Source organism: Dipodomys spectabilis, unplaced genomic scaffold (assembly GCF_019054845.1).
Source record: "Dipodomys spectabilis isolate Male_0828 unplaced genomic scaffold, ASM1905484v1 ptg000026l, whole genome shotgun sequence".
Lineage (NCBI taxonomy): Eukaryota > Metazoa > Chordata > Mammalia > Rodentia > Heteromyidae > Dipodomys > Dipodomys spectabilis.
In genome coordinates this window covers 13,155,778-13,175,707 of record NW_024870703.1, presented here as the reverse complement: position 1 = coordinate 13,175,707, position 19,930 = coordinate 13,155,778, and the positions used below count along the sequence as shown (strand labels likewise).

The window sequence follows — 19,930 nt, the reverse complement described above, 5'->3', positions numbered from 1 at the left end:
AAACAAAACAAAGATCTGTTTCAGAAAATCAGGGGTGCAATTTCCAGAGTTTCAGAGCTGTGTGTGTGTCTGTGTACATGCTTTTTGATGGAACTGGACTGTTCTGGTCATGATAACTGATGCCTCACATTTACGGTGTTGTTATTCATCAGGCCTCCAGGCATTTCTAGAAATACCTTGAGTCTAGTACAAGGCCAGAACCCCTCAGTGGTCTTCAAAAATCTAAGGAAGATCACACAACAACTTTCAACCTAGGCTGACTGCAAATAAATTCATGAATAGCTTTGCGTCTCCTGATGTTCTGAGCTACATAATTCAAAAAATTACTTCAAGTCTTATCTCCAATGAACCACCAGAAAACTGGAAGTGAAGCTGTGGCTCAAGTGGTAGAGTAGTAGCCTTGAGCTGAAGAGCTGAGGGACAGCACCCAGGCCCAGAGTTCAAGCCCCACAATAGACAGAAAAAAAAAAAATTACTTCAGCCAATCATGCTCAGCTCTTATGAAAAAGCATGTGTTCTAAAACTACTGATAAATACATACATAAGTATGTACACACTTGTTCTCAATACTGTACCAGCACTGAGAACATCAATGGAAAAACAAATACTTTCAGGAGCTAGAAGTGAGACATTTTACATTCTACATCATAGGTTGCATAATGTGCAACAAAGGCATTATGGGTTTGGGGCAGGCAGAGTCCTTGCACTGAAGGGAAAGAGGACATGGAAAGCTTGTGATTGTGAAAGTAACCAAAAGGCGGGGGGGCGCATACTAACTTTATGTGTATAATTTTTTCAAATTATTCAGTTGAACACTTAAAAATATGAAACTATTTGTTAAACATGCATATGCCCCTGGAACTTGGACTGGTCCAACAATAAGGTCGTGTGTGTGTGTGTGTGTGTGTGTGTGTGTGTGTGTGTGTATGTGGTGTGTGTGTGTGTGTGTGTGTGTGTGCGCGCGCGCACGCGCCGCCTGTACTGGAGCTTGAATGCAGGACCTAGGCACCGTTCCTTAGATTTTTCTGCACAATGCTGGTGCTCAACTACTTTTGTCTTTTTTGTGGTTAATAGGTGGTGAGAATCTGATTTTTCTGTCCAGGCTGGCCTCAAACTTCTACCCTCAGATCTCAGACTCCTGAGTAGCTAGGATTAAAGGCACCCAGAGAGGTTATTTTGATTTTAACATTTTTCAAAAGGCCCAAATTTTATGTAATGGTAAACTTTTAAAGCTTCTTCATAATCAACAAATAACATTGTTTCATTTACTTTGGGCTAATATCTACTTTGTCTAATACTGTGACTTCTCTTAAACCCCTCTACTACCCCTCCAACAAAACCCCCAAATCAGACTATATTAAATTATTTTAGCTGATTCACTGCAGAGTCATGGAGCTACATCCCAATCTGATAAATACTGTAATTCATGAGACACCTATAGCACAATATCTCTATTTGTAGACTTTATTTAAAAACAAATAATACACTTAAGAGCCACCAAAATTGGATATCTTAATTAGCTTATCCATACCCTGAATTTACAAAAGAAACTTCTTGCACCACAAAAATTAGCATTTGGATTTACATTAATTGGTATTATAACTAAAAATTTAAAATATCTGAAGATCAAACAATCTGGTACAGGGCTCACCAGCTAGGGGCTTGGAAGGTGAAAGGGTTATTTAGGAATCTGAACTGATGATACCCTGAGATCCACACTAGTAAACTGACCTTGAGAAGACACAGAACAACCAGTACATTTTAGTATTACAAAGTAAGTAGTTCCCCACCAAAACAGGTATAGAGCATATAGTTGGAGTAGGGATACAGAGTATCTCTTAATTTGGACTGGAAAACAGTATAAACGGGTCATATTTGTTTTCTCCAAAGGGGCCAAATTCAGCCAAACAATGAAGAGGAAGCAGGGAGAAATAATGTGTGGTAGACCAAAGACTTTCTGATGCTGATTGATACCAAATATAGCAGCAGCTCTCTACAAGTCAATTAAAATACCATTCTCTGAGACTTTTTCAGAGAAAGCTAATGCACAACAGGGGGAAAAAAATCATTCTACATTAACAAGGCACTCACTGGTTCACAGCCTGTTAAAAACTCAGGCAGACATTAGTTAATCTAAATTAAAATGAACTATCTAATTTTCATTGGAGAGATAATAAACTTGTGGTCCCAGGAAAATAAAAGCAAAAGCTTCACTAGCAAAGATCCAGAAAATTCTGACCCCTGAGCACCAATACTGCCAGAACAAGTGCATGGAACAAAGGGATCTCTTTTGGTCTAACATCTGCTGTTTTCAAATCTAAAAATAAAATGAGGATCCAGGATTTGTTAAATAATTTGTCCACCTAGAATCCCTTTCACTGATATGGAAATCCAACTGGAAGATAGATATGGCCAATTAAAAACGTTTTGGTGTCAAAAGTAAAATTCAGATCATTTACCATAACCAGCTAAACACAGATAAGTTAGTTTTTTGGACCTTCCCTAAAATGGACCTTATGAATTAGTACATTTCACAAAAATATATATCTTTCAGTCAACTACTACTTTTGTACAACCAGATTCCCAGTGTCAAAACACTTGAAAAAGTTCAATTTTATAAATAAACAAGTAACAAAGCAAGGGAAGCAACTTCTGAGCAAGTAAAATGAGTGATTATTTACCTAATAATATGGAAATAGCTTTCAAAGAATAAAGTAAACTGAGTAAAGTTGTACTCAGAACATTTTTTACAGATAAATTCAGTAAGTTTATCTCTTGGTTGAAAGCATCTCACATACACACACACACACACACACACACACACGTGTGTATGTGAGCCCACACACACACGTGCACACACACACACACACACGCACACACACACATTAACTATTTCCACTCATTAACAACACTGATAGGATGGCTAACTGTAAGCCGCTCTTTCAAAAGTAAATTAAAATGAATCCTAAACCTTTCAGACTGATTTGTGACAATACAACTTAAAGGACAAAACCTGAGAAAAGCACCAACATAGATTTTTTTTTAATTGCATCCAACCATCATTTCAGATGTCATAAAGATTTGCTTAAGTTAAAATGGCAGCAATGACGAGGTAGATATGAGAGATGCCATTTAAATACATTAAGACTATTCTTAGGTGGAGTTTTAACTAGTTCAGGTGCTTAATCTGAAAATAATTTTTACTAGCTGAATCCTTGCTTTTGCCAATGTTATGACATACTCTTAGAGGGAAACACAAAATACTAAAAAATAAAAAAAACAAAAACTAAAAAAACAGTGAGCCTTTAAAAGTACTAAAGAAAAGTGAGCCTTTAAAAATTATGTTAAGGGGATTCTGTAATTTGGGTGAACCAATAATTTTTCCTTTTACCTGAACTTCACTATAAAGGACAATTGTTTATTTTCTACTGAAATATCTAGGAATTCACATTCAAAATTCTTGGAAACTAGACAATGGTGCTCAGAAGAGCGCAAAGACGGCATGAAATGTCCCCTGAAGTCCTAGAGGTGGAGCAGACAAATTAAAAAGACATTGATGGCCACTAAACAGGACCTTCACAGATTAACACACACACACACACACACACACATGGACACACAGACACACACACATGCTCTGTCTCTGTTTTCCCTCCCACCACCTTCACAAATTCAATTTTCATTCTCACTGTAAGGCTGCATTTGTTTTGTTTTGTTTTTAAAAGGCACCTCTCATTTTCTAGCTATTGCCTTCCAGATGATTTATATTTTGTTACAAAGCCTGAATGCTCAATGGATAGTTCAGTACTGAGAATGGAATATTTTTCAATTCACATTTGAATAGCCAGGTTTTCTTACATTCAGATTTTAATAAACTATAATGACAATCTTTAAAACAAGCATGCTAGCCTATAATGAATATAGTATATACAGTAATTTAAACATTTAGAACTATATATTATACTGCAAAAGCAAACAGCACAACACTTGTCATACTCATCATTATCTGCTGTGTACACTATCTCCAAAATGAAAATACAAAACAGTAAAATGCACCTATGGTTTAGATATATATATATAGTCTATATATATTATATATATTCCTCTAATATATATAATATATATTTATAAAATATACATACATTTTAGACATTTTCAAATAAATCTTCATCATCTCCAAAAAAAATTTATAGCAAGAATACTGAAGGAATGAAAGTCAGATAACAAAAATTTCTCACAAAGTTCATTATCAGTGTTACAGCTCAATTTCCCCCTTTTAGTCATAACTAAAATGATTATAAAAGCTAAATACTTTGCATACTATTTACTTAATGGCAAAAATTGCTAAACTTGTTCAATAGAAAAATACTGAAGGTCATTATATTAATTATGTTAAATATTTGTCTACATGTGAGTAGCAAATGAGATCCATATGACAGCTGAGTTTTGAAAAGGGTACTGCAAGCTCCAAGAGATATATCCATAGCATTGAAAGTAAGGCAGGGACCCATACCACCTGCTGATTTTCATATTATTCCAATACATTTCCTCCAAACTATTTATAAGTCAAGCATTGTGAAAAAACTGCAATGACTGCATCTTGAATTTGCTCATTTTATAAATTTCCAGAGGTTCAGGGGAAAAGTTAAGACTCCTGTATATGCTATCACCTAGTTGGAAGACAGCTCTGGCTCATTTCTAGGCTGAGATGATACAGTGTTAATGTAGAAAAATCTTTCTCTATAGTCTCCAATGGCATAGTATTGGCTTCCTAAGAAACCTTCAACATTACATCACTTGCACTACAGTCTGCACAAGAGGCATGAAATGAGAAAAGAATAAAATATGAGGGTTTTCAGAATTTCAATGACATACGCAAGCAATGAAGACCTTGGAAGGAAATTAAAGCAACAAGCAGTAGAATAATAGCTTTGTGGTTATTCTTCGTAAATATACCATGTAAGGGTATCTGACTGGAATTTACCAGTGCTCTACAAATGTTAGGTTAGCAATTCACTTTGTTTACTTTGTGAAGAACTGAAAGGAATTTACAAATTAAATGTGAGATTGTATATCTGCATATAAACATAAACAGTCACCTGGTAACTTATGCTTAGGTGAATTCACTTGACTACACAAAGAAGTTCCTTACGCCAGCTTGTTAACCGAAGCACAGTTTAAAAAGCAGTGTGTCAAAATACTAGAGCATGTTTCCATTACATATGCATAAGTTTAGCACAGATCTTACAGCTTTAGCAAAAAAAAAAAAGATATCCTTGTACTATAGAATTCTAGAGGCAGACAGCAGAAATTGAAAAAAATGTATTATCAATTAATATCTGCAAAATCAGGAGAACACTACACTTCAAAGAAGTACTTAGTATTGGAAGTATCATTGCTATGACAATGGAATATATGGGGATAGAAATGTAGGACTTATTTAAGGAGTTAAAATATTTATGGTTATAAGCTCTTAAAAGACTGGAAGCCTATGGTATATACATTTTGGCAAAAGTTGTACATTAATATTTTAATGCTTATATTGATCTTTTGTATTTGAAGGGAAGAACATAAAGAGGGGTCATGATAATTGTAGTTCTAGACAGCAGAATCATGAGAATCCCTGAAGCTGACTACATGTGGATACCAAATAAAGTAAAACCTGGCCTTTCAACACATGGTCTTCTCTAAAAACAAAACTGATTCACTGCCCATTCAAACACATATTCCAACTGAACAATAGGGAAAGGTGAAGGAGAGATCTTTTTGCCAATGATAAGGCATAAAACTCATCCATCTAGATTTCCAGGAGGTTAATCTTAGAAATACTAATAGTGAGCTTCTAAAGTACCAAACATTTGTTTTAGTTAGTTCTGCTTTAAAAAAAAAATTGCCTGAGCCATACTCTCTGGACTATTAAAACACAAAACAATTACAAATTCTTTTTGTAGCTGTCAAGATAACACAAATGTAAAACAAAGAGCAGAGATCATCTGAAGCATGGGTATGTGGGTTTTGACAAATGAGTACTAGTAAATAATTTCCTTTTCTCCAGTCACTTAATTTTCATCAGTATGAAATAATAATTCTGGTGTTATAACTGTCATGTAAATAAGAATTTTTTAAAACTAGAATTATTAGAGATATTCCTTGTTTGCCCTTAGAACAGAATTTCAAATCCAAGTAAGTTAAATCCTGTAGTAAAGGCAGATTCATTAACTATTCTTCATAATGGTGATGCCTGGCAGTTGAATTTTAGGGTACCAAGTATATTGTCAAAACTATAATACAACACAGAAATCTGCTTGCAAACTAAGTATTTGTTTAGCATGGCTGAATAATACATTTAGCATCTTTTCCTCATAAAAGGTAAAATGCCTTGTACATGCTTTATGCAAATAGCTGCAAGGAAAGCTAAATTAAAAACTCATTTCAACACTGTCTGGTCATTGTACACAATGGGATTAGTACAGCAGATATAGTAAAGGTGACAGTTTGACTACCTAATACAGGATTTCACAAGGGGGAATTAAATATAACTTTTTACTCATCCTCTACTCATTCCCAGCCATTCAGCTTTTAATTAACTACTATATCACGTCTTGTTTATCAAAGAGGGATAAGACAGGCTACACCTGTGTTCGCTCAGGCTTGCCTAGTGAATTAAGACAATTTGAGAAATACAGCGCCTTTTTGGGGGGAGAATCTGAAACTGTTTTCAGGCTTACAAATTCAGCTGAGCTTGCAGCAACCTAAACAAACCTTAACTTTAGCAAACAGTATTATGAATTGCAAAACTATACTTTAACAAATGTTCTCTGTGCTCCTTCAGCAGAACAAATGGGCAGCATGAGTAGATTCTTGCCCTGGTCTTCCATATCTCTTTTGTGCAGTTGATTATTTATAAAGAGCTAGAAGTGAAGATGAAGCATTTTGTCATACAAAGACTTTAGCCAGTGCATCGGCTCCAGCACTGGCTATATAGCATTTCGAAGGGTGGAAAGCTACATCATGAATTGATTCTTCAAATTTTTTCCGGTGAGCTGTGAATTCTTGGATACATGTCTTACTTTCAAGATTCCATAAACGTATTGAACAGTCATGACCTATACCAAAAGAAAGGAAGTTGAAAGGAACAATTACATTATCATGAAAATAAAAAGGACAAATAACCTACAATTGATGTACTTACTGCCAGACATCAAGTACAGGCCATTAGGATCAACTGCTAAACTTGTGACAGCTTCTAGGTGGGCTACCATTGAGTGGATCAGTTTGCCTTTGGAAAAAGAAGATGGTTACTTTACTGATGATTCTCTTATCCTGAACACATACTGACTAAACCATGTTATACTGATTTCTCCTCTGTACTTCCTGTATCAAAAACTTTTTTAACAGTCAAAACAATGCACCTCCCCTTCTTGCCTCCATTCACAGTAATAATGAGAGGGAAAATTCAAATTTCAGATTGTACTTGTCTTTTAAATCTAAGGTAGAACTCAGTAATGTTTACCTGTGCATTAATTAGAACTTAAGAGATTAAGCTTCTACTTTGCATCCTTAACTAAAAATTTGTTGGTTTATAGGAACAGAGAGTTCACATTCACAGAAAGAAGATTAAGACAAAGAATGACAAAGGAGCAGAAAGAAAATATAGCTCTAAGATAAGCAGAATAGCTCAAAGCTATGTACATATGACCATATAAGATGATGCTAAGCAAAATGAACTCCAAGACATGGACACAAGAGGTTTTTCTTTGTTGTTGCTGTTCTCAATGTATGTGATTTCTTGTTTCTTTTGTATTTTCCCCCTATGGTTTATCCCCTGATGTTACTGTATTTGATTTTGGTACCCTGGGTATTGTATATACATTTATCTGAATTAGGGAAGGGAAGGGAAACAACAAAATGGTAAGACAAAGGGTGAACCAAAGCAACAGTGATACTCACAAGAAAATATGTTGGAAATAATCTGTACAACTGAGGAGGGGATTGAGGGAGATGGAAAGAGGGAGAAAAATGAGGGAGGGGGTAACAACTTCAACAAGAAATGTACACATTACCTTACTTATGTTACTTATGTAACCCCTCTGTATATCACTTTGACAATTAAAAAATAAAAAAATTTTAAAAAGAAAATATGGCTATAATTTTCATGGAAACAACATATAGAAAAGTATTTAAAACATCAAATTACTAGCAAGTTACCATTCCATGTCAACAAGGGCAGTAGCAGAGTCCTGGAAATATGGCTGCTAAAAGAGTGTTTTCCTCTTAGCACAGTCATACATTTTCATTAGATTGGTGAAATGTAGTCCAAGAAAAATTGGGAAAGCCCCATGGCCCAATTCAAATTAATCAGATGAGAAATGAGTGAAACAAACCATCTTCAATGCTGAATATAGCTATTTTATAACTGAATAACTGAATATTAAGTAAGGCTATTTATATGCCTCTATTTCCAACAAGTTTCTACTTTTCCCTTATATACTATAATAGATCATAGCAAAAGATCACATTCATTAGTAAATGAATTAATTTCTCATTATGTCCCTACTGATAAACTTGGCACTACAGCCTAAATATGTAGTTTACTAAGTATTAAGCAAAAATATTTCTATATTGTATAATGAAGACTAATCTTACCAGATGTGAATGGAATGAACAGAAACTGAGCCAGGAAAGTATTTGTGCTTCAGCAACTATTTCCTGACACCACAATTAGCTTATGTTTCATAGAGAATACTTTAGCAAATATCATTTCTTAATAAATTCCTACCTGTATTGTTATCAAAGAATTTGATGTGCCTGTCTTCATGAGCAGTGATGCTGATAGGAAGAGTGGGATGACTGATGACTCTGTTTATTTGGCAGGAAGAGCTGGATGCTAAAATGGAAAAATTAAAGAGTAATACAAATTATCCAAGTGTTTATTTTTACATAAAGAAGAAAGAAATACAGAGTTTGAAAAGCCAACCGTATGGCTTTATTTTGCTGTTTATTCTCCTTATTTCTATAACTTCAAGAGCAGGAATTCAAACTGCCTGTGTTATACCAGGCTAACATATCTAGAAGTACCTAAAAATTAGAATTTCCTGTTTTACTACCTATCATCTTATGAGCACTACCTACCATTTAACATAAACACTAACATCTCATTCTACAATGTTCTACGTGTGGTACTTTTGCTAACAATAAAATTGTATCATCATTTTATATGTTGATAATCCTTAAGTTTATTATTATTTTTTTGACAGTCCTGGGGCTTGAACTCAGAGCCTGAGCACTGTCCCTAGGCTTTTTTTTTTTTCCCTCAAGGCTAGCACTTGAGCCACAATGCCACTTTCGGCTTTTTCTGTTTATGTGGTGCTGAAGAATTGAACCCAGAGCTTTGTGCATGCTAGGCAAGCATTCTGCTGCTAAGCTACATTCCCAGAACAATCCTTAAATTTAAATGTTACCTCTTTATATATAGACCTTTGATTATTCCTCATCATAATAGAAATAGTCATCATATGACAGTCTGTTGGGCTTAGAATTTTAAAATAGTATCCTTGGTTTTTTGTGAATTATTTAAGAGTTTTCAGAGATTTCATTCAAATATACAATGAGATAGACCATCACTAAACCCATATGACAGTAAATACCAAGGAAGAGCTATGACTTCCCATACATCAGGTGAGAAAACTCCATGGAGAGGAGATGAGGTAACTGCTAAAACTAGTTCCTAAACTATTACTAGTTCTTATGAAAGCCTTTCCCCAAAAAAAGAGTAGATAATTAGGAGAAACTGGCTTAGTGGATGAATTTCATTAAGATACTTTTTAAAATCGACATAAATTTAACACTAATGAGATATGACAGTTAAAAAATCCTATGATTTTTGAAAGAGGAAGGGATGTCATAAAATATATGATTGCACTGGCACTAGTGGCTCATGCCTGTAATCCTAGCTACTCAGGAAAGTGAGCCCTGGAGAATCCGTTTGAAGACAATTTGAGGAGAAAGTCCACAAGACTCTATCTTTATCCAGTAAAAAATCAGACTGGAGGGGTAGCTCAAGTGGTTGTGCACCAGATGTAGGCAAGAAAGCCAAAAGGAGTGCCAGGCCCTGAATTCAAGTCCTAATACCAACAACATCTATCCATCTATCTATCTGAATGAAACAAATGGCACAATTTAAATATTACTGAATTATTAAATTTCCTAAGTCAGTGAGCTACCAAATTAGTGAGCTCCAATTAGCTACCAAAGAACTGGAAGTGGAGTTGTGCTCAAGTGGTACAGCATGAGCCTTGAACTAAAAAAGTGTAGCCTTGAGCTAAGAGCACAGGGACAGTGCCCAGGCCCTGAGTTCAAGCCCCAGGACCCCTACTCCCACCCCCACACACATGCAAAACTAGGGAATCCAAAATAATTCAAGTATTCACATTTAACTTGTGACTTAGAAACTTTTTCTCCCACAAGTACCCAATTACCTGTTTAAATTACCTGTGACTTTATTGCAGTCCAATCACCACTGACATCAATGAGAAGAAATATAATTTATTCTAACAACAAACATCTTTCCTCACTGTAAACTGTATGTGGAATGCACTTTGACGCTGAAACACATTTGGTTTGGAAAATTTTTTGTGTGTGCTGGTCCTGGGGCATGAACTCAGAGCCTGCAAACTATCCCTGAACTTTTTTGCTCAAGACCAGCATTCTACCACTTGAACTGCAGCTCCATTTCCAATTTTTGGGCAGTTCCCAAGAACTTTTCTTTCTGAGCTGGTTTCAAACCTTGATCCTCAGGTTTCAGCCTCCTGAATAGCTAGGATTACAGACATGAGCCACTAGTGTCCATTTTAATTACCAAAAAGAAAAAAACAAAACTACTGAACTTCAAAGTAGAAAAACATAATCAAATATTAAACAGCAAAGAGATATTCCACAATACAATGAATAAGTCTTCTTTATATAGTGATAAAAAATACTAATACAGATAACCTAGAAATGTCAGAATATGTTATTGTAAGTCAAAATAATTATCACTTATTCTAATACTGCCTCTGTTAAAAGCATTTCTAGTAGTCTTGCCTAAAAACATTTCCAGTAACAGGCAAAATATCTTTATTACTTTATAATTACAGCTCATAGAGAAAAATAGATGGGATAACCTAGTTCAGTTTATCTATCTTATTCAATAGACTAGAGCGACTTAGTCATGAAAAGTCAACACTTGCCACTCAGGAAATTACAGAAATTGGCTAAAGCTCTGAAGGTAATTCTAAAGTTGCTTATGCTCTTCTTATTTTATTTTATATATTTATTTTTGGGTCCAGTCGTGGGGCCTGAACTCTGGGCCTGGACGCTGTCCCTCAGCTCTTCAGCTCAAGGCTAGCGCTCTACCACTTGAGCCACAGCGCCTCTTCTGGCTTTTTTCTTTTTCCTTATGTGGTGCTGAGGAATCGAATCCAGGGTCTCATGCATGCAAGGCAAGCGCTCTACCACTGAGCCAGCCCGCTTCCCAGCCCGCTCTTCTTATTTTAATGCTGGCTTTTCAAATTTTACTACTGTGTCAAATCATATATTTAAATGTCATTTTAAATTTATTTCAATTTTTAAAATTTGAGTCTAAAAATCAATTACTTGAAAAAAATATTTTTCAATGCCATAATTTCAATTTTTATTTTCCTGTCTTTATCTTTTTATTATGAACATCTCAAAGTTCTGTTCATTTTTACTTCTCTAAGTACATTCTATAGCATATCAGAAGAAAACAAAGACTAGGTAGAGAAAACGGAAAAAAATGAAATTTTTAAGAGGGAAAGTGAGGAGAAAGAAAGACAAGTAAATGTACATCCTCACATATACCCATGTAATTACTTTTACAGCTAGTTCCCAGATTAAAATAGTGATCCCTCACCAATCATGGGAGTTATGTTCCAGAGACCCCTGAGATAGGTGAAAATCTGCAAAGCAGCAGCGTTACCCTTGGTATATCGCAGTTCATTTATTGCTACTTCTCAGATTTTCACCCACTGCAGGCGTCTCTGGAACATAATTACCATGACAGGTGAGGGATCACTACTTATGTATTTAAAAACAAACAAAAAACAAACCCCACGATACAGTGATGCCGCAATAAGCAAACTGAAATATAGTGAGGGATGACTGTAACAGTATATATGCATTCAATTGTCTTTATCTATTGCAACTAAACTGTGCTTGTGTGGATTATAGCTAAAGATAGAGAACACTCATTTTAAAAACCAAAACTAAAAAGATTCTCTAATGTCTTCCTTATAACTGACTTACGTAACCAAAAAGAAGTTTCAGATTTGGGATTCTGAGAGCTTTAATATGTCCTACATCCTAATCAGTACTGAACTGTAACTGGTGGTATTATTAATACAAAATTGATTAAAAATGTAATTATGAAAAAAGAATACTTTTTATTTTTAAACAAAAATTTTCCTTTCAATAGAATTGAAAATTAGTCATTTGGTACCAAACTAAGTTTAATTATAGGAGGAATAATAGAGACATAAAAGAGTATAATAGTATAGTTATAAATGTTTAAAAAATGCTTTTTTAACTCTCAAAAAACTCAATTGTAAATCATTATACTCTCCTTCTAAGTGAATGTGTTTTGAGGTTTAATACTTTATAATGTCAGTACTTTTCATAGTTGATTCTAGCAGTAATAATTTTGATTAAGTTAATAAACTGATCAGAACACAGGCTACTTATTGGTATACATACTTGAATCTACATTGGATTCTAAAGTGAGAATTCGTTGTTGTGTTTCCATGTTAAAGATGCTTGTATATCCTTTGCTGAATGATGCAACCATATGGCTCGGATCACTGCTCACAAGATCCACAGAGGCAGGGATTCCCAATTCTAAAAACATCAGAACATATTGAAAGACAATGGGAAGTAAAGTTTATTTGACGATGCGCTCAAAATGTCATAAAACCAATAGTGGCAGCATTTCCTTAGTAAGTAGGTAAGGCTTATCATTAGAGTAAGAATTAGCTGGTCATTATTCAATGAAGATGATTTCTTTGTAACTTTTAGTCTATTTTAGTTTTATTAATATTGTGTGTGGGTATGTATGTGCGCCGTTTCTAGGGATTAGACACAGGGTTTCCCTCATTCTAGGCAAGTGCTCTACACTTGAGCCATGCCCCAGCCTTTAGTCTACTTTTGTGTGTATGTGTATGCTGGTACTAAGGCTTGACTCAGGGCCTCACACTTTCACAGACTCTTTTGCTAAAAACTGATCCTCTATTATTTCAGCCATGCCTCAACTTCCAGCTTTTTGTTGGTTATAAGAGATAAGTCTCTGGGATTTGTCTGCCCAGGTTAGCTTTGAACCTTGATCCTCAGATCTCAACCTCCTGAGTAAATCATATAGTAGGCATGAGCCACTATAGCTAGGATCACAGCTCTGAGTCATTGGTGCCTGACTCTCTTAGTCTATTTTTTATCCTTACATAATAATAATGGGTAGGTAGTATATCTTTTACCTATTAATTCTGTTAATATACTAAGGGAATGCACATATTAGTTAGAAAGAGAAACTATGTACAGTCTAAGTATGTATGTTTCCACTTCAAACTTGAGCTTATTGACTGAAATAGCAGAAATTCTTCATTAAAAAAACTTCCCACTCAGCCAGGTGCTGGTGGCTCCTAGCTATAATTCTAGATACTTGGGATAGTGAGACAGAAAATTGCAGTTTGAGGAAAGCCTAGACAAAACATTTAGTAAGAGTTCTTCTCAACTAGTAGCTGGGCACAAGACATATACGTGTTGACATAGCTACATGAGAAGCATGAATATGTGCACCCCAATCCTGGCACTTGCCTGAGCAAGATGTGAGAATTTATTTTATGCATAACCAATGCAAAAAAGGGCTAAAGGCATGGCTCAGTGATAGAGCATCCATCTAGAAAAAAAAATTACAAAATCTGGGCATGTGGTTCAATAACAAGAGTACTTTCCAATGATGCAGGCAATTCATCAAAGTCTACAGGCAAGTTATGATAGTTCAAAGATTAAAAGAAGGATTTTTTATTTCTTCTCCAGAAACTAGGCTTAGAACTTACTGGTACTAGAAGTAGAATGATAAATATAAAATGAATAATTTTTTCAGTATCTAAAGCAAGCTAACAGTTCAGAAATGTATGTATCAAAGAACTATATGCAGTTACATATCCATGTGTACATTTAGGAGCTGTCAAGGGTCTTGAGGACATAGCATCTGACTATTTTACTAATGTAGCAGCAACCTCTAACTTGAACTTGACACATAAAACTTGCTCATTCAATATTTATTGAATTAACCCAAATAAATAAAAGAAGACTCCACAATCAAAAAAAAAAAAAAAAAAAAGAACTATATGCAGAGCTGGGAATGTGGCTCAGTGGTAGAGTGCTTGCCTTGCATGCATGAGGCCCTGGGTTCGATTCCTCAGTACCACATAAGCAAAAAAGAAAAAAGCCGGAAGTGGCACTGTGGCTCAAGTGGTAGAGTGCTAGCATTGAGCTGAAGAGCTGAGGGACAGCGTCCAGGCCCAGAGTTCAGGCCCCAGGATCGGACCAAAAAAAAAAAAGAACTATATATGCAATGACAGACCAACAGCTAATATCATACTTAATGGGGAAAAACTACAATCAATTCCCCTAAAAACAGGAACAAGGCAAGGATGCCCACTCTCTCCACTCCTATTCAATATAGTTCTGGAATCCTTAGCCAGAGCAGTAAGGCAGGAAAAAGACATTAAAGGGATTTGCATAGGGGAGGAAGAAGTTAAACTATCTCTTTTTGCAGATGACATGAGTTTATACCTTAATGATCCCAAAGGCTCCATCCCCAAACACTTAAGAGCTTATAAACCACTTCAGCAAAGTAGCAGGATACAAAACTAACCCACAAAAATCAGTCGCCTTTCTGTACACCAACAAAGTACAAGCAGAAAGGGGAAATCAAGGAAACAACCCTATCCACAATAACCTCAAAAAAAGAAAAGTATCTAGGAATTAACCTATCCAAAAATGTAGAGGATCTATTTCATGAAAACTATAAAAGCCTTAAAAAAAAAAAAAAAAGGAATCATAGAGGATGGAAATATCTCCCATGTTCCTGAATAGGCAGAATTAACATAGTGAAAATAGCTATATTGCCAAAATTGATATACACATTCAATGCAATTCCTATTAAAATCCCAATGACATACTTTACTGAAATAGAGAAAACAGTCCAAAAATTCATATGGAACAACAAAAGACCTAGAATAGCCAAAGCAATTCTAGGCAAAAGAAACAACACAGGAGGGATCACGATACCGAATTTCAAGCTCTATATACAGCCATAATAACAAAGACAGCTTGGTACTGGTACAAAAAGAGACCCAAAGACCAATGTAATAGACTAGAGGACCCAGAAATAAAGCCACATATGTACAGTCAGTTGATATTTGACAAAAGAGCCAAAGACATACAGTGGAAGAATCATAACCTCTTCAACTATTGGTGCTGGGTAAACTGGGTGGCCACATGCAGAAAAATGAAAGTGGACCCTAGCCTATCACCATGCACTAACATCAACTCAAAATGATTAAAGACCTTAACATCAAACCAGATACTCTGAAACTACAGCAGGACAGAGTAGGAGAGACGTTTGAACTTACAGGCAGAGGCAGGAACTTCCGAAACAGAGTCCCAGGGTCACAACGAATTGGAGAGAGACTGGACAAATGGGACTACCTTACAATAAAAAGTTTCTGCACAGACAAAGAAATAGCAACCAAACTAGAAAGGCAGCCACCTAATTGGGAAAAAAATATTTACCAGCAAAATATCAGACAAGGGTCTAATACCTATTATATACAGGGAACTCAAGAAACTAACCCCTCACAAATCTAACAAATCATTTCATGAAATGGGCAAGGGAACTAAAGAGAGACTTCTCAGAAGAAGAGATAAAAATGACAAAGAAACACATGAGGAAATGTTCATCATCCCTGGCTGTAAAGGAAATGTAAATAAAAACAACACTGAGATACCACCTTACCCCAGTCAGAATGGCCCACATCCTAAAGTCAGCCAACAGCATATGCTGGAGGGGATATGTAGAAAGAGGAACCCTACTGCATTGCTGGTGGGAATGTACACTAATACAACCACTTTGGAAAACAGTCTGGAGATGCCTCAGAAAGCTAAATATAGACCTCCCCTATGACCCAGCCATACCACTCCTAGGCATCTACCCTGAGCAACAAGAACCAGCATACAAAGACACAGGTACCTCCATGTTTATTGCATCACTGTTCACAATAGCCAAGATTTGGGAACAACCCAGATGTCCCACTACTGATGAGTGGATCCAAAAATTGTGGTACCTATATACAATGGAATATTATGCAGGCATTAGAAAGGACAAAATAATGGCATTTGCAGGGAAATAGATGGAATTAGAGCAGATTATTTTGAGCAAAGTAAGCCAAGAACAAAGAGACAAATGGCACATGGTCTCCCTGATATGTGGATGCTAAAGCCAAAATACAAGAAAATATGACAAAGTTAACTGGACTCAAGAAACAAAGGACAGCCACCCATTTTGTCATTGCCAAATGACTCCATGTTCTAGACCATATATATGGTAGATACATACATGCAACATAGGGAAGCCAGGAGGAGGAACAGAATAAGTAGGAACAGCCTACACTAAGCAAAAGGAAAGTAATGTGAACATCACCTGATGTGGAAAAAATAACTTGTATTGTCAAAGCTCAAAGAATTCACACACTGTATAGACCATGATAATGACAATGTGCCTTATGAACGTTAAAATGTGTATAGACCATGATAATGACAATGTGCCTTATGAACGTTAAAATGTGTTTGTGACTCTAACTAAGTATCACTATTACACAATACTGTGAAATATGTGAAATTTATGTAATCACCTAATCTCAATTAAAGAAAAAAAGTGAGAAGGGATGGGTTAAGAGAGATGGGTGACAATGTTGTCAGACACTTTGTACTCATATACTGTTTTGTAGAATGGGAACTTCTTTGAACTACTTAAAGATAATTTTTAAAAAGTAAAAAAAAAAAGAACCATATGTAGCTAGTAAATAAAAAGTGCTCAACATAATTAGACATTAAGGAAAACAAATACTGAAACTAATCAGAAATTCTAATATATACCAAAATGGCTAAAATTATATAGATTAATACCTAAAGTGTTGATAAGGATATAGAGCAAATTAAAGTGGTATAAGAAGTCATAAGCATGTTGGAAAAAATGGTGGTGTTTTGCATAAAGTAAAAAAAGAAAAGAAACCTGATTTAAAGTCCAACAATTCTACCTCTGGATTTCTACATCCACCTACAAGGAAAATATATGAATATTCATAATAGCTTTGTTCATAAAAGCCTCAAACTGGAATAACCAACATATCTATCAAAAGGTAAGTGAATAGGCAAATTATGAATATAAAATTAAAACATATGAATTGAAAATATAATGAATATTCACAGAAGCTCTGCTCCTAATAACCAAAAATTGGAACAACTCAGACCAACTCAGTGTTCATCAAGTGGTAAGAAAAGCATGACAAGTACTCTGTGTGTGTATGTGTGAGAGTATGTATATGTGTGTATGTGTATGTAAAGATCATAATAAAAAGATAATAAGCCAGGCACTGGTGGCTCATACCTACAATCTTAGTGACTCATGAGGCTAAGATCTAAGGATTGCAGTTCAAAGCCTGTCATTCATAGTCAGCCCAGGCAGGAAAGTCTATAGGACTCTTTATCGCCAATTAATCATCAGAAAACTGGAAATAGAGCTGTGGGCTTCAAGTGGTAGAGCACTAGCCTTGAGCAAAAAGAACTCAGGGACAGTGCCCAGTCCCTGAGTTCAAGCCCTATGACCAACAACAACAATATTAATAAATAATAATAAACCCATATTAAAAAATCAGCAAGTACTGAAGTGGTGGAAGACCAGTCTACCAATAATGAATGTGTAAGTTCACATTCAAGTATCACTTAAAATTTTTAAGAAAAACTTTTAAAAATTGGGGAGGGTACTGGTGGCTCATGCCCGTAATCCTAGCTACTAAAGAGGCTGAGATCTGAGCCAGGCAGTAAAGTCCATGAGACTCTTATCTCCAATTAACCACCAGAAAACTGGAAGTGGCACTGTGGCTTAAGTGGCAGAGTGCTAGCCTTGAGCTGAAGAGCTCAGAGACAGAACCCAGACCAGAGTTCAAGCCCCATGCACCCCCCCAAAAAAAACAAAAACAAAAGCAAAACTGGGGGAGAAGAGGAATAATAAAGAATAATAGTGTGACCATTATTAAAGTACATTGTATGTATGGAAATGTCACAGGGAAACCTCTCATTCTGTACAATTAATATACACTATGAAAAAGAGGTAAATGAATAGACTATCAATAGCTTCATGAAATAGTCTTAAAATAGTAGAAACAAACTGACAATGAATTGCAAAAAGATTATAGTGAGTCAAAAGCCAGGTACAAAAGAGTACAAACTTTATTATTGCATTTTATGAAGTTTAAGGGCTAACAAAACTAATCTAATGATGAAAAAATCACAATGGTAATAACCTATTGTGAACAGAGAGAGCTCTGGAGAGGTGAAAGAAATATTCTAGGTATTGATCTGTGCGTGATTTATAGCAATGAATTAGTTTATTAGGCACTGAAGATCTGTATTTTTTACTACAGTATATATAAATTATTTCCCAATTTTTAGAGTTTGAAATGTTTTCTCACCAAATACTACGCTTTTAAGAATTACAAATAAGTTTAAAAAATTGCTTGAAAAATTGCTTAAAAATAACTTTAGATTTAAAAAGAGTTTAGATTTAAATAGAGTTTACAGAATTATTTATTTGCTTGCTTGTTCCGTCTCAAAAATATGATGTTTTTACAAAAGATTCAGCAAAATAATCTAAGGTATGTACCTTGATTATCACTAAATACACTTAGAGCTGGAGCAACCTCCATTGTGTTCCATAAACGAAGAGTGCCATCTGCTGAGCAGGACAACAAACGCTGATGTGCCGCACTGTACGCCAGACCCCAGACTGCATCCGTGTGACCTAGCAGAGGGCCTCGCAATACAGAAGGGTCTATGTAAAAAAGAGTACAAAACCAGGAGAAAATTACCATGAAGTTATTGTTACAGGTTCCGTAGAAGTAAAATAAAAGCTTCTGATAATAGGGTGAAATTCTTTGACTAGTTTCTTTTAAATGTTGTAGTAATTAAAAACAGGCCTGGAAATATACAATTGTGGAATTCAACTTTAATTAAAACTTTAATTAAAAGTACATTCTTTCTTAGAGAAAATGATCTATTTTTAATGCTTATTAAGTGTTAAAAGAAATTTTTGTTTACTAAATTTATGTTTACTTAGAATTGGTGGCAAAACTCAAAAAATAGTAAAATTTAAATAGTAAATTTAAATTAAATAGTAGGAAATGGCACTGTGGCTCAAGTGGTAGAGCACTCACCTTGAGCTGAAGAGCTTAGGGATAGCACCCAGGGCCAGAGTTCAAGCCCCATGAGTGACCCCCCCCCCAAAAAAAAAAATCCAAGGAAATTAAATAGTAGATAGTAAATACAGTTTTATGACAAATAACACTTTAAAACATTATACAGCTTTTAAATGATTCCACATTTTAAATGGTTTATTTTAAAAATCAGATGTTCTTGTAAAAGATTCAGCAAAACAGCTTTATGACATTTTAAACCACTGTACAACTTAAATGAAAACCAAATCTACCCATTCCTATACAAATTTTGAAAGAGAACTTATGTTACTATTGAGTGATAAATATAATATGGATTTATGCCTAGGATACTGTTTCTAAGATTTAAAGGACACTTCTTAATCTTG

The 19,930-nt window shown here is 35.2% G+C and overlaps 1 protein-coding gene across 2 annotated transcripts in view; it reads right to left on the bottom strand.

Moving 5' to 3' along the window:
* Window positions 1-1,450: 1,450 nt before the first annotated feature.
* The window catches only part of Strn (striatin), a 109,433-nt gene continuing 90,953 nt past the window's right edge, over window positions 1,451-19,930 (bottom strand). For both annotated transcript variants that reach the window (XM_042675479.1, XM_042675480.1), the window contains 5 exons: window positions 18,995-19,162; window positions 12,751-12,891; window positions 8,780-8,887; window positions 7,193-7,279; window positions 1,451-7,106 (listed from right to left, as the gene is read on the bottom strand). In XM_042675479.1, the coding sequence (XP_042531413.1) occupies window positions 6,937-7,106; window positions 7,193-7,279; window positions 8,780-8,887; window positions 12,751-12,891; window positions 18,995-19,162 (674 nt within the window). In that variant the 3' untranslated portion in view covers window positions 1,451-6,936. The remainder of the gene's footprint in view (window positions 7,107-7,192; window positions 7,280-8,779; window positions 8,888-12,750; window positions 12,892-18,994; window positions 19,163-19,930) is intronic.